The sequence below is a fragment of the Stereum hirsutum genome, assembly GCF_000264905.1.
Source record: "Stereum hirsutum FP-91666 SS1 unplaced genomic scaffold STEHIscaffold_16, whole genome shotgun sequence".
NCBI classification, from domain to species: domain Eukaryota; kingdom Fungi; phylum Basidiomycota; class Agaricomycetes; order Russulales; family Stereaceae; genus Stereum; species Stereum hirsutum.
Genome location: NW_006763146.1, coordinates 574361 through 594087, shown reverse-complemented (window position 1 = coordinate 594087; position 19727 = coordinate 574361). Strand labels below are relative to the sequence as shown.

Below are 19727 nucleotides of genomic sequence, written 5' to 3'. Positions count from 1 at the left end.
AAAGCGGGCGTAACTCAAGTCATAGACACGACGACTGGTATTGAACCGATTATAAAACAGCTGTGTGATGTCGAGAGAGAGGATAGCGGGAAGGAGGTCTACGAGCAGGGCTCGACGTCGGTGTCGTTAATGGCAGGGGTAGGACGGGGAGGCTGCTTGATCCTGGCCTTAGTCTCAGTCTCAGCATTGGTCTTCGTCTTAGCCTTCGCCTTGGTCTTGGTCTTGGTCTTGCCTCCTACTGTGGGACCCGTCGTATCGGATGTCGCGTCTGGTTCAGTCTGAGTGGATTTGTGTTTCTCTGGAAAAGCAAACAAAAATCGATCACGTTAGCGATGTGAGGGCCACACAACATACTGACGACCGACACATGCGAAAACAACGTACTTCTAATAAACTTTTCACTGAATCGTCTCGTCCAAGTCCACTGATCCATATCCAAGTACCACATAGGCCTAACTCCGGGAGCGACAACCTCTCCAAGTCTCTCAATATATTTCATCGGAATAGCCCTATCATAAATCGTACCCACACTCAAACCAAGGTGAAAGTTCACCTTCCCCTGCTCCACAGGATTGGGAACATACTGTCCGTCGCGAAGAAATATAATTTTAATGCGCCGGTCGCTCGGTATCACGCCCGTCTTCTTGTCGAGTAAGTTAAGATGTACAGAGCCTCTAGGCATGCGCCGTAGTAATTTGGGGTTATGCCGCGTTCGTCGCTGACGGTGGGGTAGATCCCGTGGCTGTGGACGAAGCGGAGGGCGCGGTCTGGGTCGAGGATCCAGCCGATGTGCATGAGCGGGGGAGAGGAATTCTCGCTTTTCGGACGGTTCGTGGATGAGATAGCTTGGAATATACTCAATTGGTTGACTTCGAAAAGAACAAATTCGATCCTGAGGGATCAAATTTTAAAAGTGGTTTGAGCACATACTTATGAGGAATCAGTCAGACGCTATGGAATAAGAAGCTGTCCGTTTTGACACTGTAGTTCAAGCGACGGGGCTTGACCTTTGGTAAGAAGAGGGGAAGTTCCTGCAAGAAGGGAGATTGCTGGGTCTCGGACGCCTCTGACATGAGATGAAACGAGTGAGAAGCTGGTCGGTCTTGTGTGATATAATTCGAAAAGAATCCGTCGAAGTTGCAGGACCAACGCTGCCGTGGCAAGCTTACCGTATCACTGTATCAGTGCCACACGGAGCAAATAAGACCAAACAAACATGGACTTGTGTCGCCACAATTGCTGCTCGTGCCACCTGTTGCACTCAAACTCACTAAAGGGCCTCCGCTTCTCCGACTCTTCTATGCTCCATGTCCACAATAACGACGACCGAATCAACAGAAATAACTAGCCAATCCTACGCTGAGTCATAAATGTACTATCAATAGCCTTGGTCTCGAGACATGGGTATGAAACGAGCACTGGAGAGCGTCAATGACTCGTGCGATTGTAGCTACACGCTTGCTCTTCAACGGCACCCTCTTCGACGATCGCACTGGTAGAAGGATGACCGGCAACCATAAGTGCGATGGTTTTGACGTTTTGACTGAGATATATAGCATAGTCGACGGACATCCTATCCTTACGGATATCCTCATTCCGAAGTCACTTCCTGAGGGCTATCATTGCCCAGTCATCGTCCGTCTCCATGGCGGATTTCTTGTGCGTTGCATACCTTTCGCCTCAAACTTTCATATATGTTTATCATATTCCAATGATCCTCGGGGCCTACTACTACAGCTCATGGGCGATCGTGGCTCGGACTGGTTGGCCTCCCATATGATTCAATTCGCCCTCTCTAAACACGCAATCCTCATCTCTGCCGACTATAGCCTCCTGCCTGAAGCCTCAGGCTCAGACATGCTCACCGACATCTGTGTCTCTCTCTGGGAATGGATGCTCAACTCATTCCCCACTATTGTTTCGAAGGCTCATCCTGGTGTAACACCGGATTTGACGAGGATCATGGCCACAGGTGCGTTGACGTTGATCGAGAATATCTCATGAGTGACTGACACTCTCACAACAGGCGAATCAGCCGGCGGATACCTCGCGACTCAGCTCGCTCTCGCTCACCCAAGCCCTTCTCCGTCGAGTAACAAACCCGGAATCACAGCTCTTGTCCTCGCCTATCCCCTCCTCGACCTTCTCAGTCCATTCTTCCTTTCTGGGGCTTACTATTCCATATCGAAATCATACACAATCATCGGGATCTCTCCTCCACTCTCCACTTTCACCAACCACATTGCTGCAGTCAAGGCTGGAAGGAAACCAAGTGTCGTCACGAATGGAATTGATCCCGAATCGGGTACTCAGGATGAGAGGGTGCAGATGGGGATGGCGGCAGTTTTGCACGGTAAATTGCCGGAGCTGTTAGGATTGGACAACGAAGACTGTTTCCCGATCGAACGTATCGGGCGTAGCGGAACCGCGCGCAACGATGGGAGTATCAGGAAGACTGAGATGTTGCCGAGAAGAGTGTGGATATATCATGGAAGTACAGATCACGTTGTGCCTCCAGAGGGAAGTCGGAGGTTTGTGGATGTTGTGCGGGAGAATTTGAGTGGGAAGGGGACTGAGGTGAAGTATTATGAGGATATAGGAGGCGATCATGTTTTTGATGTGGAGATGACACTGGATTCAGAGAGCAATGGGTGGCTGAGGGAGGGATATGACTGGGTTGAGGTGGCGTGGTTGGGTTTCGAGTAAAATTGGGGTAGATGTGTGTGCTTTCACGTTGTAATCTCTATGCACTATTGTCCTGTTTTCCAGCCTGGAATTACGTGATTTGACCCGCCCCACCTTGCAGCAGTCCATCACCGTTGAGAGTGGTCTGTGCAGTCTGTGGTGGGCTCGTTTTTAAGATGTTCCAAAAAGGTGGCGTCGGCGCGGGCCACAGTCGCTCCGTGGTCGGTAATCCAAGCGAGTTCCTCCGCCATACTCCATAAAGCCAAACTCGACTTGCGACCTCCATCACCTCGTGTTTGAAACTTTTCAAAGATTCCCAGTCAGAGAAGCTGACTCTTTTCTGCGCCCAGTAACAACCCAATGACCAATAACTCCAATGTCGAGTTGATCGTTGAGTCAGAGATGAAATATCAACACTCGGGCTCGGACACTGACTTCCCATCAGTGTTCGTGTTGATTGGAATTTGTGAGCTGACAGTACAACTATATAGGGCCTCCGATGACGATGCGTTTACACCAGTAAACCACAACCTGCCCCGCAGCAATGAATACCCACCCCAAGAGCGAAGGTTTTGATGTCCTCACGGAGGTATACAGCGTCGTCGACGGACATTCTATCCCAACCGACATCTTCATACCGAAATCACTTCCTGAGGGTCATCACTGCCCGGTCATCGTTCGAATTCATGGCGGATTCCTCGTATGTCCCACACTTCTCATCATGCTTGCGTCCACTATACTCTAACGCACCGTTAAATCCTACTACAGTTCATAGGCAATCGCGGTCCCGGCTGGTTCCCCTCCCACCTGCTCCAGTTTGCCTTGTCCAAACACGCAGTCATCATTTCCCCAGACTATCGTCTCCTACCTGAAGCCACAGGCGAAGACATTCTCACCGATATTTGCGTCTCTCTCTGGAATTGGATGCTCAACACCTTCCCGCGTATCGTCGCAGACGCTCATCCAGGCATAACCCCGGATTTGACTAGAATTCTCACTATAGGTGCGTTTACTTGCTTAATTGATCTATGACAACCCACAGACGACAGGTGCTATGTAACAGGTGAATCAGCCGGTGGATATCTCGCCACTCAGCTTGCTCTCGCCCACCCAAGCCACTCTCCTTCAACCAACGTACCCGGCATAACAGCCGTCTGCGGATCCTACCCCGTCTACGACCTCCTCAGTCCTTTCTTCCTTTCTGGTGCCTTCTCTTCCATCTCGGAATCATATTCCTTCTTCGGCAATTCTCCTCCCTTCTCCGTTTTCACGGACCACGTTGCAGCGATCAAGGCCAGGCAAAAGCCAAGTATCGTCACAGATGGAACCATCCCGGAACCGGGTACCTACAACGAAAGGGAGCAGATGATGGTGGCGGCGGTCTTGCACGGTAAATTGCCCGAGTTATTAGGATTGGAGAATGATGAGTTCTTCCCGATCGAACGTATCGAACGTAGCGGAACCGTTCGTGACGATGGGAGCGTCGGGATGTCGGTGGTGTTGCCGAGGAGGATTTGGGTTTATCACGGAAGTAAAGATCATGTTGTGCCAGTAGAGGGCAGTCGTAGATTCGTGCAGGTCGTGCAGGAGAAGTTGAGTGGGAGTGGGACGGAGGTGAGATACTATGAGCATGAGGGAGGAGATCATGGCTTCGACGCAGCAACAAACTTCGCCTCGGATGAGGATCGGTGGGTGAGGGAAGGGTACGCATGGCTTGAGGTGGCGTGGTTGGGAAGTTAGCTTGCTGTGAATTGCCCTGGAAGTCTGGTCGTCGACGATCCATATAGACAAATACTTAACTCGTGTCATCTGAAGAGGAATTGATCAGCGGTAGCACCCTGCCGACTCGGGTGTTCGTCTCGTAGCACGCTCTTCGAATTGGCTGAGTTGTATCAGGGAGTTCTCAGAATGGGATGCGTTTCGCGCTAAACTTGCAGTAAACGCAGACAACAATTGTTTGCATAGTTAATGACCTACATACCGTACATAGGAAGCATTTGCTCGTCTTTGTACGATCTATACTCAAGCTGAGGGAACGAAAACCGAAGGTCTTCAAACCGCGGACAAGAAAGGTAAGACATTGGAGATGGCGAAAGGGGAGGCATATATTGAAGAGGAAGGGCTAAGAGACAAAGATGAGGGCAAGGTCGTCGTAGGAGTTTCGGTCATACTTATGTGGGGCAATAAGCCGCTAAAAAGTACGAGAACTACTATATTGCGTTGCGAGATCGTCAGGTTCAGTTGTCGTGATCACCAAAGTCTCTAATAAGGAACGCTGACCTGTCAGTTGGAAACGCTCAGCTCGTCGCAGGCTGTCTCCCATTCCAAAACGGTGCCGTAGAACTCGACGCCACGCGCACTCAAGATGGGTTCTATCAGGTCCGTATCGCGACGAGGGCTCTCGAGGGTTAGGCAAAGATGACGAAGATGCGGAAGTGTATCTCCATCTTCCAAAACAGCGACGAATTCCGGTAAGACGCTCGGGGACGTGGCAGCTAATCGTTCGAGCGGGAGGTAGTAGCCGAGGGCCACAAGACTGTTAGGCCCGCGACGGAAGTGTCTTGGAGCCATGGACCCTCTTGCGATTCCTAGAATGCGAAGTACCGGCATTTGAGCGATTATATTTGCGAGAGCGTCATCGTCGCCGTGGGGGAACAGCATCGACCATGTCTCAGCGGAATTCCGTTGCTCCTGCGAGCGAGCATAGATCATGGGGAGAACGAGTTTGACTAGGCGATCCGACCAAACACGAAGAGCTGGGATGATACAAATTCTCGGATGGTCCGCGTGGAAACGGCGATGGACACGATGAGCGGCGATCTCAGTGAGGTTTGGGGCGAGCGTCGACAATGTCTGCAGCTCGGATTCGGACGTCATACAGTCCACGAGCGAGGCGTGCCGTAGATGAGGGCATGCATTTTCGATAGGACCAGAACTCCATGTGATTATCGGAGATGCGCTAACTATGGCCTGATGAAATTCGCGGTCAAACTGGGCCTGCGAAGCATGGGGTGCGCGGAATGACTGACTCGTCCAAGGTGTTTCATAGAGGGCGTGCCGTCCGCTGTCTCTGATGATACATGTTCCCCGATGAACAACGACACTTTCTAGCATGGTAAAGTGCTTCAAAAGCAGGAAAAGGTCTTCTGCGTCGCATAGGGGGTATGAGTATCCTGCGAGGAGACGGTGAGGAGACAGGATGAGTCTCCGCAAGTGATGCCTCTCCTTCAAACTCTGGAAAATCGGAAGGACGCCTTCTTGAGCCCACCCGCGGAGTTCAAAAACCCGGAGGTTTGGGGTGCATTGAAGGATACAGCCCAGATGGTTTGCTTCGTTAGAAGATCCGCTGATGGTTCCCGTGTGGATTTCGAGGACGAGCTCAGCGAGATTGCTGTTCTTTTCCATTGTCCCCCTGAAGAGTGCCAATGACTCAGAGAAGTCGCATTTAAAGGTAATGGGCCCGAGATATACGCGAGAGTAAAGTCCCTCTCGGGCTAAATCGCGAAAGGAGGAGTCGACTCGAGCTAAGACCGCTAGGGTAGAGTTGGGGGTGAAGTTGGGGGTGAGCTCGTCCCTGCTTCCGATGGGTCGATCAAGAACGACCTCTTCGAAGATAGCCCGGCAAATTTCGACAGGGACTCTCATGTTAGATACTATTGAGACCAAAAAAAAGAACATCTAAGCGCGGCACAATATTCTGAGATCAATATCCCAAACATTCTTACTTCTTTGGATGGCCTGATTCCGGTAAGCAAGCTTGAGACAAGAGTTGACAGCAGTAACTAGTACTGGGGTATACCTGAAGGACTCGTTATCCTAGAGATGAGATGGCCAGGCTGACTGCAGCCTACCTGATGACCTTTCCTTTTCAGCACCGTGGAGACCTGCAAGACTTCCGGGTCGTAAACTGCTCTCACAGATGCAACGGGTCAAGTGTGTTGCGTTCGAAGGTGAGCAAAATGAGTGGTCCGCAAGTATTAGAATGTAGGGTAGGTGACGGACCTGTATGATGTGGTACAGATGAAGGACGCGAGGAGGCTTAGTACCTGTTGAGTCAGGCCGTACCTTCGGTGAGGCGAGGAGTTTGAAGTCCGGCTGTGTCCGTCGTCCGATACGACTTTGCTACATACTCCGATTCTCGTTCTACTCAACCCTCGCGATGGTGGACAAACGCTCTTGTATGTTACTGATTTATGAACAAAGAAGCTATAATAGTACTTGTATAACTCAGCTCACTCATCTCTGTCCGTCACACTGTTAACTACAGGCCTATGACCACAGGAAACATACTGTACCCCTTCCGCATCTGAGTCACCTTCCGACTCCTCGTCGAGCTACAATCGTACACTCACCCTCTTGGAAGCCTAGATGTCTCTTTCCTGCGCGTTCCTGTTTTATATGGGTCATCGTTCTGCAATATTTCTTTCGTGCCCGAATAAACAAACAAACCGTGAATGACCAATATATATTCGATGCTGAACACTGAACGGTCCAGGAGGCCGAAGCATTGCAAGTGCTACCCAAAAGTAGTGAAACCATCATCACATCCAGAAGCCGACCCCTTGACCGTTGATCGTTGAACATTGAACTGCCGTGCCATCATCCATGTCATGCGCAATAAAACAAATTGTCCTGCAAGAACTTGGGGAACTGAAACTCGGAGAAGTTGATAAGAGAAAAAGAAAAGGAGAAAATCTGTACAAGATATGAACGAAAGAGCTTCCCATCCCTTGCCATGCCTTTGCCATAGCTATCCACCCGACCTCGAAACCAGAATCCTCCATATTGACAAAACAGTAGAACGATTGAACGATTGACGACAGATGAGACGGTCAGCCACGCTTTACTATGACTAGGTATGAGACGAATGTACAAATTGTAAGGAAGAAAGAAGAGCGAAATAAAAGGGAACGAGACGGACGAGAAGGAGAGATTGAAGGATTAAGTCATTGACGAGAGAGAGAGAGAGAGAGAAGGGACAGAGGGCGGAGGAGACAGAGGCGAGGAGTAAAAAGGATCCACGACTGCGGCGCTTTGAGCCAAGAGAAGAGGGTGATAACGTGACGATGTAGCGCGAGGTTGCAGCGAGTTGAGGTGCGAATGTGAATATGAAAGTCCGCAGTCGGAAGTGGTAAGGATGAACACGATGGGGATACCAACATCACACCAGAGTGAGTCGATGCGACGTATTAGAAGTATGGGATACGGGGATGGACTTTCAATCACACCTGACATCACGACTATTCAGCCCACGACAACCACACGCCAGCCCGCCCGCTCAACGCGGGATCGCATTCTCTTTCGCTGCCGCCGTCCCTGTCGCCTGCCCCCCCTTCGCCGTTCCCGCTACCTGATCCGCCAACTGTTCAAACTCCGCATCCGCCTCCTTCCCATCAGCCGCCTCCTTCAACAAACTCATCGTACTCTCCAAACTTCTCCTCCTCGTACTCGGACTCGTCATTGTCGTCCCCAAACTCGCCTGCCTGCCGTGTCCCCTCCTGAACGGATGTGGAGACCCAGCCGAGCCCGTCGTAGGCGAGGCCGGGATCGAGCCGGGCGTGGTGGCAGTGGCGGTATTGATGGACGTGGGAGACGTGGCGCCGTTAGAGATGGCTTTTTCGAGAGCGGCGGCGACGCCGTTGGCTGGTGGGGGCCCGCCTGCGTCCATGGATTCGCCGGGGGTAGTGGGTTGTGACATGTATGCTTTGCCCTCTGCGGAGTCGGCATCGACGAGCTCAGGAGGAAGACGCTCGTTTTCGATATCCGATTTCCGGCTGGTGTAGAATGGGGTGGTGGAGGCGATGGAGCGTGTAAGTATCGGTCAGATCCTAAGAGAAGGGAGACCAAGAACTTACGCATCGTCGAAGGTATTGATGGCCTCCTTGATACCCTCAGCGCCCGAAGCCAGCGTCCCGTAAGGCAACTTGCTCGAGCCAGAGATACTCTTGAGCTCAGACACACGTTCTGATTCCTCACTATATCACGATCAGGTAAAGGATCAGACAGATGGAGTCAGGAATAAAAGAACAAGAACAAGAAATCACACGGACGAAGTCAGTCAACAAGCACACGGAGGAAGATCATCAAAACGTACCGCAAGAGCGAAAAAACCCTCGACATCCTGCCCACAGCCAAGATCTTGTTCCTGATGACCTTTCTCCTCTCCGCCGAGTCCTCCGCCGTCTTCGCCGGAGTAGACACCTCCGATGTCGTCTCCTCGTCCGAACTCTCCTCGAGCTCCTCTTTCGTGCACGTGTTCAACACCGCGACCAACATGTCCGTGACTGTAGATCATGTATGTAGATGCAGAGCGCACGTCAGTACCCGGTGAATATTGCGTATAAAAGAAGTGGAGAACACGAGATACGGGTAAAGGAGAAAGGTACGCACTCTTCTCCCCGACGAAGGGAAGACTCCACGTGAATGCGTCCATGAAGTTAGGCAGCCAGTACGGATGAGGCGTACAGTTGAACTGCCGGATGTTCAATACATTAGACTCGTACTTTAGGATGGCAGCCTTATTGTTGTACACGTCAAGATAGTTCGGTGCTGAGAAGAGCGTCATGACCGACGGGAACCCTGTTGACCGCGTTTTGCGGTACATCCGGTATCTGTGCGTTGTGATCAGCGACCACATCCACGAATGACAACCACAACCAACATCCAACATCTAGCCAAGAAAAGACATCCACTCTTCCGCTCCCTCTAACCGAAGATGAAAGAAGAAGGCTTACCCAGCGTCCTGCGCCTCATGAGCCCTAATAATCGACAACAGCCTATTCCTCTCCAAGAACTGACAAGCAGCCTGATACGTGAAGAAATACGAACAACCCCTAACATGGTTATGCACAAAACTTTCCGAGATCTTCTCTTGCCCAAAGTCTTCCACAGGATCAGACCATAGGATATCGCACATGATACCAGACGTCGGTGGCTCGCGGAAGCGGTCGATCTGTCCGAGTCCAGGAAGAACAGAAGTACTCAGGATCAGCATGATATCAGAGATTTCGTAAGGAAGGATGGTCGGGAGGGTAGGTAGTGGATGGTGGAATGGGATGCTCACGTTGCGGATGTCGTCGAGGGTGTTGAGTTCGGGCGAGAGACCACCGTGGATACAGAAGAATTGCTTGTTCATAATGGCGGCGAGGGGGAGTGCGCAGAATGAGTCCATGCAGGCGTCGTATATCCGCTCAGAGTACTTGCGCTTGCCTATATATATGCAATATATATAATGAGAAAAAAAATAGGTGCGACATATCGAATAGGGGCGAATATGGTATGAGGTACGTACACTCAAGTTTGAAGGTGAAGTAGTCGGTTAAATGGCGACATTCGTGATTGCCACGGAGGAGGAAAATGGTGTCGGGGTACCAGATTTTGAGAGACCAGAGGTAGAGCACACACTGATACCGAAATATTCATCAGTATATAGAAGCAATCTTGTTCCGCCTGTGCGGAATCAGACGTTAGGTCCAGCCATTTTTGTAGCTCATGCATGTCGTAACTTCTCGGGTATGTCAGCAGCCGCCAGAGATGTATCGTACTCGTCGGTTCTTCTCGAGGCACATATGCAATCGAGCGACCAGGGGAGGATAAGAAAACATAAGCACATATGTGCCTATGCTAGGCGAGCTGCCATAACTACCCAGCGGGTGTGTAGTAAGGGTCACCGCCATGATTATCAAGCTCGTACGAGAGCGAGATGCTCGCAAGGGGTTCCCATATGGGAGACTTGCAAGAATCACCGCACAAGCATGACATGACTGGGACCGAGAAAGAACAGTGATTGCAAGACATACCTCGATAGAGAAATATCCTCTGTCAACGTAATCACCCAGGAAGAGATATCTTGTCGTTGCGGGGTTTCCACCGATCTCGAACAACTTCATCAAGTCATACTAAGCAAAAGACGGAGGGACAGGTGCATCAGTTTCAATCAAGAGAGGTAGTGGGCATGAAAGAGATTGGAATTGCGCCAGACGATGCATCGACAGATGCCTTCAGTAGTGCTGCATGTTCGGCACGGAGCATCTTCTGAAGGAGGGTAATAGTAAAGCGGAAGTCGTTCGATATGTTGTTTGCGGTCGAGTAAGTGGCGACTCCACAAATACGGTCAAGATGGGCTCAGAGTAGTAACAGTATCACCACAGAGCGTGCTTTCCATTCCATTTCGTTGGAAAACGCGACCTCATGGCCGAAGCAGGCGAGGAAGGGACCATGAGGAATGATCTGCGAACGCGCCACATTTCGCCCAAACGGTGGGCGATGCAAACGACGACGACGAATCACCAAGATAGGGAACTCACGTATTGTCCATGAATATCACCGCATACTGTATCATCACACATCACACGAATCCGTCCATCAGCCAACACGAAAGATCTCGAGAGGAAAGCACGCACCGGTGACGGGAGCGTCGACACTGAGGAGATTCGGCTCTGCCTTCAACACTTCCGTTGCTTTTTCGATAATAAACATGGCATGCTCTTCCGATAGTCTTCCCTCACGATACAGATGATTCTTGAGGAACGCAATGTCAGGTTTAGTCGGGTCCTGTCGCGAGTAGAACTGCTCGTCTGTCGGTAAGACCATCGCGGGCGCTTGAACCTAATAACAGCCCAATAAGAGTGTACTCGTCAACACTCATACCTCGACCTCGACCAGTCAGATAGTATGTATATTGTTCCATACCTCCTTCACGACACGTTCCTGAGTAGAGATGGTATATCCATTGTCGAGCTGATGTTGGGTAAAGTCGATTTCAGGAATCGGGGCCTTATCTTGTATTTGGTGGATCGCCCGCTCAAGCTGTGTATTCCCCGACATTGTCGCTGGTATTATCGTCAAATATTAGGTAGCAAGAGAGCGACGGTCGTAAAAACGAGACGAAGAGCGGCACGGCGGGTGCTAAGGAATATTGGTGATGGGGGTGAAGGGCAAGAGTCGACGCTCTCTTCTCGTCCATCTCGTCCGCTCGCACGCGGCAAAGGCCGCCTGCGACCGCCACTCGTAACGAGCTCATTATTTCGCCCTTATTAATTGCCCGTAACCACGACCACGGCACCGCTGGCAGCGAACCTCGATCTTCTTCTGGTCTTGAAAATGGTGATAAATTCCTGTCATAATTAGCCGTGCACAGATGGTTCGATTAAGGGGCATGCCGGTGGTCATCGGGCCACAGTGGCACTTTACGAGTATATGGGTATCTGTACGCCACAGATCAGTCAATTCTTCTCCTCAGACGCCCATCATCGACATTTCAGACGCTGTGCTGTAGGCTGGCGTTCTCGGATTCTGCTGTTTTCCCACCCGCATAAGAGCTAGAGCACTTACCATACATAGAAGCACCATGTCGAATTTCACCTTTGATTTTGACCTCGACGATGACCTCGACGATCAATTTGACTTTGCAGTAAAATCCACAGCAGAGCCCACAAAAAGCGCGACGAAAGTAGAAGAAGAATATGAACCCTTTGTTGAAGTGCCCATCGCAGAGCTCGTGCGTATTTTTGACTATCATCTTTTCGGGTCACATTGTACTCATACAGGTACCATTTCCCTGAAGTGCAGCTCGCATCACTGCCAGAGAGCATCTCATACTCACCACTCGTGATTCAGCTAACATCTCCCTCATCCGAAACCTTGCAAAACGAGACTACACCGTCCGTAGTACTTTCCCGCCGGGACCTCTTCGATGCCCGTCTTCAACTCATCGCCTCGAGCACGGAAGAGCAAGAAAACGAAGAAGGAAGAGTCAGCGGACTTGACTTCATAGAGGCACCTTCGGATCTTGTTCCTGGGGTGTATGAAGGTGGGCTGAAGACGTGGGAATGCAGTATGGATTTGGTGGACCATTTGCACGATAGTATTCATGGTGCTGGTGAGGCTGGTAAGGGTTCGATCGGGACAGTGAGAGGGAAGAGAGTACTTGAGGTGTGTCCTACTTTCAACGGAACTATTCATTCAGTCGAATATTGATGGCATGTGTTCCTGTAGATTGGATGTGGGACGGCTGTTCCATCGCTATACCTCATGCAAGAATTATTCACCAATCTCGTCTGCGAAAATGGCTCTGATTCCAATCACCCCGTCGTCGCCACACATTTCCACCTACAAGACTACAACCGCTCCGTCATAGAGCTCGTCACACTCCCCAATATCATACTCGCATGGTGTATGTCCGCAAGATCCCCATGCTTGACTTCCCCTCGAACAAACCAACTGAACCTATGACCCTCTTAACAGACATGTCCCCCCTCTCCGCATCCTACCGCTTCACTCTCCCACCTCCTACCCAAAACTCCGAAGAAGACTCTGAAGAAACACAAATCGACCACCCCAACCCCTCCTCATCCACTCCCGGCGAACTCACATTCACACCCTCACTCCTCACCGCGTTCACATCCAGCCTGTTCCAACATAACATCCATATCCGCTTCTTCATAGGATCATGGGACGGGTTCAACGTCGGTTCATTGTGGCGCTCTACTCCTTTGAAATCGGACGACGCGGGGAAAGGGCCATATTACGATATAGTCCTAACATCGGAGACGATCTATCGCAGCGAGAGTCTACAGGCTTTGCTGCGCGTCCTGCGCTCCGCGTCGTCTGGTACCACAGAAAAGACGCTGGAGGAACGCGCCGCAGACCTATCGCTAGATGGTGTGGCCAGCGGCGCTGGTTCAAAGAGAGGTGATGTAGAGGATGAAGGCGGACATGGACAGGGAATATGTCTCGTAGCAGCGAAGGTGTTGTACTTCGGAGTAGGCGGCGGCGTGCAAGATTTCATCAGGGCGGTCGAGGACAGCCAAAGTCCTCAGAACGAGAGCGAGGGCAGGAGTAAAGGCAGCGTACAGACTGTTTGGGAGAGGAAGGAAGGCGTTGGGAGGAAGATCATGCGGGCTAGATGGCGATGAATTCGAGTGTCGCTGTCTCTTTCATTATAACGTGTATGTGAGTGCTCTGCTTTGGCATGTAGACGTCGGGTGGAGGTTTGAGTCGGATTTGACTTCGATTTTCAGGTTGGTCGACGTAGGTCCAGATATGCCAAGTAGACTCGCATTTCGAAAAATCGAGCGAGCAATTCGATCGAGTCCTCGTAGGTCCCTCCGGGTCAACCTCGTACCATCAAGACCGGTTCGGCAGAGCGAAGGAGTGTGTCCTGAGCGCATGGAATATGCACAGAACTGTGGGTCAGCGTACAGTTATGTGCGATGACCCAGGGTTTTGTGAGAAGTCGAGGTGCGACGACACCTTTGAAAATCGTTGTAAATTTTAGGAGGCTTTAAGAAGGCTTGGATGGCTCGCGCTCTGCCTCGTACCGTCGAGTTCCTGCCAACTTGAACATGTTTACTTCTCGTCAGATCGGCGGCCAACTGAACCGCGATAAGAGCAATGTGGCGCGGGGAACGCTTCTCACGCCGGAGGCAAATTCCAATTCCATTTCTCCTCCCACCGTTCGAGTGGCCTCGCCGCCTCGGCGTACTCACAGGCCTCCTCCCTGAAATGTTTCAACTTCTCCCATGGCCAGTCCACACTAAACAACACCCATAGCCGGTGACGCGGATGCGTTGACGTTCTTCTTTCGAGAAGCCTGAGATAGAGAACATCGATCCAAGCCATGGCCATATACTTATCTTTATCTGCTCGAGCTCATGACGACCCTCCCAGATTTTGCTCTTGCTCTTCTCCCGGGTTTCTGCTTCTTCTCGCACTCTCACCCTGCAGCTTCGTCGTGCCAGTCTTGAGCGCCTGTGAACCTTCGTAGCTTTGGGCGTCATCAGCAGTCCAGTTGGCAATGCTTGACTTCGAGAAGAACAGTTCGGTGGACAAAGTGGATACTGAGAAGCAGGTGCATATTGGGGAGGTCGAGGAGAATGCATCTTCAGACGGTCTGGAGGTCAATGCAAGTGGACATGTATGTTTTATCTTCCTGGCTTTCCGGTCGTTTTGACCTGGACTGGAAGAGAGGCTGACTTTGGTATTGGTGTTTTAGAGAGACCAGTTGACTAGACAATATGGCACGCTAAGTATTTGCGCTACTGCTGTAACTATCGGTGAGCAGCGTTATTCGTTTCTCATTGAGTTCAAAATTGAAGTGCTCACATTTTCCCCCTTAGATAATGCGTGGGTGGCGTTTGGAGGCAGTATTACTACAGCCATCTACAATGGTGGGCCACCGGGGATTCTATACGAACTGATTGCCGCTTGCTGCTACTATGGGTATGTGTTCACTCGATTCACAGAATGATATGCTCCTTATTCGTCACCGAAAACAGATTCATCGCAGCATCGCTAGCGGAACTAGCTAGTTCCATACCTTCTGCGGGAGGAGGTACGCGATTTTAGCTTGGCCTCGTCAAGACAATCTGAGCACAACTGACTTTCGACCTTCGACCTCTCAGTCTACCACTGGGCCTCCGTCACTCCCGGTCCCCGCTGGGGTCGTAGCCTCGGTTTCCTAACCGGTCTCCTCAACTTCTACGCCTGGATCTTCGGCATCACCTCCATCGCCTTCGTCTTTGGCGAAGTCACAGTCCAGATGTGGGCCCTTTTCCACCCCGACTACGTCATTCAAACCTGGCACGTCTTCGTCTCAGTCGCGCTCGTCAACGTCCTTTCCTGCGCTCTCGTTATGTTTGGGAATGGGCTGCAGCCATTACTACAGAAGTGCGGGATTGTCGTGGTTGTGGGGGGTGGGTTGACGACGATCATTGTGCTTGCGGCGATGCCAAAGGAGCATGCGAGTAATGCGTTTGTGTGGACGGATTGGGTGAATGCGACGGGGTGGAGCTCGGGGACTGCGTTCTTGACGGGTGAGTATTATTTGATTTTGTGGAGAATATTTGGGGAGTACGTGACTGATTCATTTACGCGGTGCTTAGGCATGTTGAACGGGTATGTGTGGTCGTGGTTGAAGAAAGTCGGCGTTCTAACGGTTTATTTGTTGGTTGAAGTTCCTTCGCCATTGGTACACCAGACTCTGTCACGCATATGGCCGAGGAGCTACCACATCCGCGAAAGGATCTTCCCAAAGCGATAGCTGCTCAAATGATTGTCGGGACGCTTGGTGAGTGATGCGTCTCTTCCTCTCTCATCATGTCGCTAACATTAGACGGGCCACAGCATCCTTCATTTACGCCATAGCACTACTCTATGCTATCTCAGACCTAGACGCCGTAATCAACAGCAGTGCATCGTTCCCTTTGGCGGAGGCTTATATCCAGGGGACCGGGAATAAGGGAGCAGCCTTTGGACTCCTCTTGATCATCGCATTGGCTATCTTCTGTGGTCTTCAAGGCGTATACATCACGGTGAATACACTCTTATTTCTGTCCTAACCTTGGGTCTGACGATCGACGCTCGATTGTCCTGCAGTGTGGACGTGTTCTGTGGGCTCTTGCTCGCGACAACGTCATTCCATTTTCTGGTACATTTTCGCAAGTTAACACAAGGCTCAGTTGTCCAATACCCGCCACAATCTTGGTTTGTGCGTCCATCTATCGAAATACTCTTAAACTTCCCTGGCTGACTTGATTCATTTACCCACCAGTCTTCCTGAGCGTCGGCATCGCCGCCATCGCCCTAGGCAGCGAAACCGCCTTCTCCAACCTCGCTAGCTCTTTCTGTGTCATCAGCACAGTCTCCTACCTTATCCCAATCGCTGGCCACCTCTTCACCGGCCGGCGCAACATCCCCCGCGGTCCCTTCTGGATGGGCAAATACGGCTTCTTCGTCAACGGAGCCGCCGTTCTTTTGATCGTCTTCATGAACATCATGTACTGCTTACCGTACTCGATACCGACGACGGTGGAGACGATGAACTATAATTCGGTGATATTTGTAGGGTTCGTGGTCGTGACGGCGGTGTTGTGGGTGGTTCATGGGTGGAAGAAGTATGAGGGACCGAAATTGCCACATTTAGATGAAGCAGGGCGGGTTTTAGAGGATGAAAAGTAGTGTTGCACGTTTAAGGTTCGTGTATCTTCTTCTGCCTAGTACTATGAGCGCTGTCTGAACTCTTTTTTTTTTGCAGTAGATAGTGATAAAAATGTGCAGATGATTTGAAGTCATAGGTCATCCGCTTATGTCCTGTCTGACCAGTTGGAGATTGTGCGGTGCAGTGATACAGAGTCGTCCACCGATAAACAACTCCGACAATGCGGCATACTCGTGGGTGCTTTCTAACTCCTTTGCTGTCGTCGTTCTCTATCTGACGGGCGTTCAAGGTTCAGCGAACCCATATCGCCTATATCTAAAGGACTATAAAGTTAGATCCCACACACTTGTGCGCATGACGATGGCGCATACCACAAAAGCTCTAGTCATGTTTTGTCCGTTCAGAGCTTCCTCGTCTGTTCAGAGCTTCCTTGTGGCGCTCAGACTGACCGGCTGAATGCTTAATTTGTGCCTATGAGTCACGCACACTGTCTCCTATTGCAGTCCTTGATACAAGAACTTCTATCAAGCGCCGAGGTCTCCTTAGGACAGTCATTTCTATTCTTGTATGATAGTCGCCTGTCGAAGAATTCTCAATGTGCCTTGGGTCTTCACACGAGGATACCTCTGCTCTCACACTGAGGGGCAGGAATGGAAGATGTTGCCTCTGAGTTTGTGCGACCATGCCATAATCTCCGTCCTGTTCAAGACGCTCAGTGGTGACGGCCGGTGATGCCCTGTGCCCCGTTTCCTTCCTTCTTACATTCACAGTCTGCAACTGAGCTCTAATCCTTATGTCGGAGCTCGAAGACAAGACCTCCCTCGAAAAGGTCGACAGAGAAAAGCAAGTGGCTCAAGCAGCGACAGTTGTTGAGGTCAATGCTAGTGGGCATGTAAGTCTTCTGCGCGGTCATTCTTTCATAACGCTTGGAGCCAATCAAAGCTTATTTCTCTAGGTCGACCAACTCGACAGACAGTATGGACTGCTCAGTGTTTGTGCCACAGCCTTGACCATCGGTGAGCTCTCAACCCCTAGCGCAGGGTCTGTCAAGCAGAGTTGAAAACCGGAGTGTTGACTTTACTCATTACAGATAACGCGTGGGTTGCATTTGGTAGTAGCATCACCACGGCAATATCAAACGGCGGCGCACCTGGACTCCTCTTTGAACTTCTCGCTGCATGTTTCTATTACGGGTGAGTAACAACCACTCGCTGAGTAGGACAATGTTCATGAGTCGACAGGTTCATCGCAGCCTCACTGGCTGAGCTCGCCAGCTCGATCCCTTCCGCAGGCGGAGGTACGCCATATGTTCATACCATTCATATTGTGTCTGATAGCGAGACGGATCTCGCAGTGTACCATTACGCGTCCGTAACTCCCGGAAGGCGATGGGGACGACCACTTGGCTTCTTCGCCGGCTACCTCAACTTCTTTGCCTATGTGTGTGGCATTTCGTCGTTTGGCTACGTCGGCGGCGAGGTTATCATCCAGATGTGGGCTCTCTTTCATCCAGAATTCGTCATACAAGATTGGCATATCTTCCTTCCTACGGCTCTCATCAACATAGTCTGCTGCATGATCGTCGTATTTTGCAACTCGTGGCAGCCAGCTGTACAACGACTCGGCAGCTTCGTGGTTATCGCGGGTGGTTTGGTGACGATCATTATTCTGGCAGCCTCCCCGAAACAGCATGCGTCCAGTAGGTTTGTTTGGACGGACTGGGTGAACGTTACTGGGTGGAGTTCGGGGACTGCATTCCTGACAGGTAACACGCGTCTGTCCTCACAATCGAGAAAAAAAACCTGACTTTTTTTTTTTGGTTCAGGCATGCTCAACGGGTATGTGCACTTTCAAGCCACGACTAAACAGACTCCGCTGTGTTGACACTCGTTGAAGTGCTTATGCGATTGGGACGCCGGACTCCGTTTCCCATCTTGCAGAGGAGTTACCTCATCCCAGGCGAGATCTTCCACGAGCTGTCGCTGCCCAGATGATATTTGGCACACTGGGTAAACGTTTCCCCCTTCTAGTAAGGCAGGCCCAAAACTGACCGCATACATATCAGCGTCCTTTGTCTTTGCCGTCGCACTGCTCTATGCCATTACCGATCTAGACGCCGTCGTCAACTTTCCTGGATCTTTTCCATTGGCCGAAGCTTATATTCAAGGAACCACAAATAAGGGAGCTGCGTTTGGCTTGCTCTTCATACTCTTGCTAGCGATATTTTCCGGCATGCAAGGAGTCTTTATGACAGTGAGCTGTGTATTTTATCTTCTTCGAGTTCAATATTGGTGCTGATCGGATACCTCTTCCAGTGCGGACGTACATACTGGGCACTTGCCCGGGACAACGCCACACCCTTCTCTGAATTCTTTGCGAAAGTCGCGCCACAACTGAGTTGTCCTGTTCCGGCCACAGTTCTTGTCGGTGCGTCTTATGTGAATATGCTTGTTTTTCTCCTCGTGAAGACGTTCCATCCTTGTTTTATAGGCGTTCTCAGTATAGGACTCGCCGCCATATCCCTCGGAAGTAAAACCGCATTCTCAGATCTAGCCGGGTCCTTTGTCATTCTCAGCACTATATCCTACCTCATCCCTATCGCGGGCCACCTCCTCACTAGGCGACGAAGCATACCTCGCGGCCCGTTTTGGATGGGAAAATATGGCTTCTTCGTCAATGCTATGGCTGTTCTCCTTATTATTTTCACTAACGTGATGTTCTGTCTCCCCTTTGCGATGCCTACGAGCGAAGAGACGATGAACTATAGTTCGGTTATTTTTGTAGGCCTTGTGGTGCTCATCGGTGGTTGGTGGCTCTGGCATGGGTGGGGGAGTTATCCGGGGCCAAAATTACCACACATCGACGAGGCGGGTAGGATTCTGGAAGATGAAAAGTAGCGAGCACAAGATCTCCGCGGCATTGATCATACAATATGCTCATGTGTTGTATTATTGGCACTTGCTTGGCGGTTTTCTAATACCGGTGGTATTATATCACACCCTCGAACAACAGAGACCTTCCATACTCGGATAGTCCGAACATAGCGAAAGGTGCAATTTCATGTCCGTCATGTCGCCTTATCAGCAACCATTCCTTTTTCTCT

The 19727-nt window shown here is 50.8% G+C and overlaps 8 protein-coding genes across 8 annotated transcripts; 5 read left to right on the top strand and 3 right to left on the bottom strand.

Annotated features, from left to right (window-relative positions):
• Nucleotides 1-98: 98 nt before the first annotated feature.
• On the bottom strand, nt 99-795 carry STEHIDRAFT_114623 (uncharacterized protein; the record flags this gene model as incomplete). The annotated part of the gene is made up of 3 exons (XM_007308843.1): nt 99-298; nt 385-509; nt 668-795. The coding sequence occupies 3 exons, from the start codon at nt 793-795 to the stop codon at nt 99-101; spliced, it is 453 nt and encodes a 150-aa protein (XP_007308905.1).
• Nucleotides 796-1431: 636 nt separating this feature from the next.
• STEHIDRAFT_171565 (alpha/beta-hydrolase) lies at nt 1432-2713 on the top strand (the record flags this gene model as incomplete). The annotated part of the gene is made up of 3 exons (XM_007308842.1): nt 1432-1659; nt 1738-1972; nt 2027-2713. The coding sequence occupies 3 exons, from the start codon at nt 1432-1434 to the stop codon at nt 2704-2706; spliced, it is 1143 nt and encodes a 380-aa protein (XP_007308904.1). The 3' UTR covers nt 2707-2713.
• A 330-nt stretch (nt 2714-3043) lies between these two features.
• On the top strand, nt 3044-4646 carry STEHIDRAFT_85275 (alpha/beta-hydrolase). Its single transcript, XM_007308841.1, has 3 exons — nt 3044-3385; nt 3454-3688; nt 3749-4646. The coding sequence occupies exons 1-3, from the start codon at nt 3230-3232 to the stop codon at nt 4423-4425; spliced, it is 1068 nt and encodes a 355-aa protein (XP_007308903.1). The 5' UTR covers nt 3044-3229; the 3' UTR covers nt 4426-4646.
• Nucleotides 4647-4790: 144 nt separating this feature from the next.
• On the bottom strand, nt 4791-6595 carry STEHIDRAFT_124796 (uncharacterized protein). The gene is made up of 4 exons (XM_007308840.1): nt 6537-6595; nt 6411-6423; nt 4966-6338; nt 4791-4895 (listed from the first exon to the last, which is right to left on the bottom strand). The coding sequence occupies exon 3, from the start codon at nt 6328-6330 to the stop codon at nt 4969-4971; it is 1362 nt and encodes a 453-aa protein (XP_007308902.1). The 5' UTR covers nt 6331-6338; nt 6411-6423; nt 6537-6595; the 3' UTR covers nt 4791-4895; nt 4966-4968.
• Nucleotides 6596-7329: 734 nt separating this feature from the next.
• STEHIDRAFT_124795 (serine/threonine protein phosphatase 2B) lies at nt 7330-11608 on the bottom strand. Its single transcript, XM_007308839.1, has 11 exons — nt 11377-11608; nt 11088-11292; nt 10992-11017; nt 10485-10583; nt 9977-10088; nt 9749-9894; nt 9420-9637; nt 9076-9296; nt 8780-8969; nt 8541-8660; nt 7330-8459 (listed from the first exon to the last, which is right to left on the bottom strand). The coding sequence occupies exons 1-11, from the start codon at nt 11509-11511 to the stop codon at nt 7964-7966; spliced, it is 1968 nt and encodes a 655-aa protein (XP_007308901.1). The 5' UTR covers nt 11512-11608; the 3' UTR covers nt 7330-7963.
• A 395-nt stretch (nt 11609-12003) lies between these two features.
• Nucleotides 12004-14183, top strand: STEHIDRAFT_124794 (uncharacterized protein). The gene is made up of 5 exons (XM_007308838.1): nt 12004-12184; nt 12256-12618; nt 12682-12859; nt 12931-13638; nt 13707-14183. Exons 1-4 carry the CDS (start codon nt 12035-12037, stop codon nt 13599-13601), a joined length of 1362 nt encoding a protein of 453 aa, XP_007308900.1. The 5' UTR covers nt 12004-12034; the 3' UTR covers nt 13602-13638; nt 13707-14183.
• Nucleotides 14184-14285: 102 nt separating this feature from the next.
• STEHIDRAFT_171561 (choline transport protein) lies at nt 14286-16769 on the top strand. The gene is made up of 11 exons (XM_007308837.1): nt 14286-14602; nt 14681-14741; nt 14805-14907; nt 14964-15019; nt 15090-15500; nt 15570-15582; nt 15642-15754; nt 15811-15998; nt 16063-16174; nt 16238-16659; nt 16721-16769. Exons 1-10 carry the CDS (start codon nt 14483-14485, stop codon nt 16642-16644), a joined length of 1584 nt encoding a protein of 527 aa, XP_007308899.1. The 5' UTR covers nt 14286-14482; the 3' UTR covers nt 16645-16659; nt 16721-16769.
• Nucleotides 16770-17582: 813 nt separating this feature from the next.
• Nucleotides 17583-19521, top strand: STEHIDRAFT_65297 (amino acid transporter; the record flags this gene model as incomplete). Its single annotated transcript, XM_007308657.1, has 8 exons — nt 17583-17640; nt 17715-17817; nt 17866-17921; nt 17979-18402; nt 18521-18633; nt 18690-18877; nt 18940-19051; nt 19115-19521. Coding segments are annotated over 8 exons (1461 nt in total), but the record flags the coding sequence as incomplete, so codon positions are not given.
• Between the last annotated feature and the right edge of the window lie 206 nt (nt 19522-19727).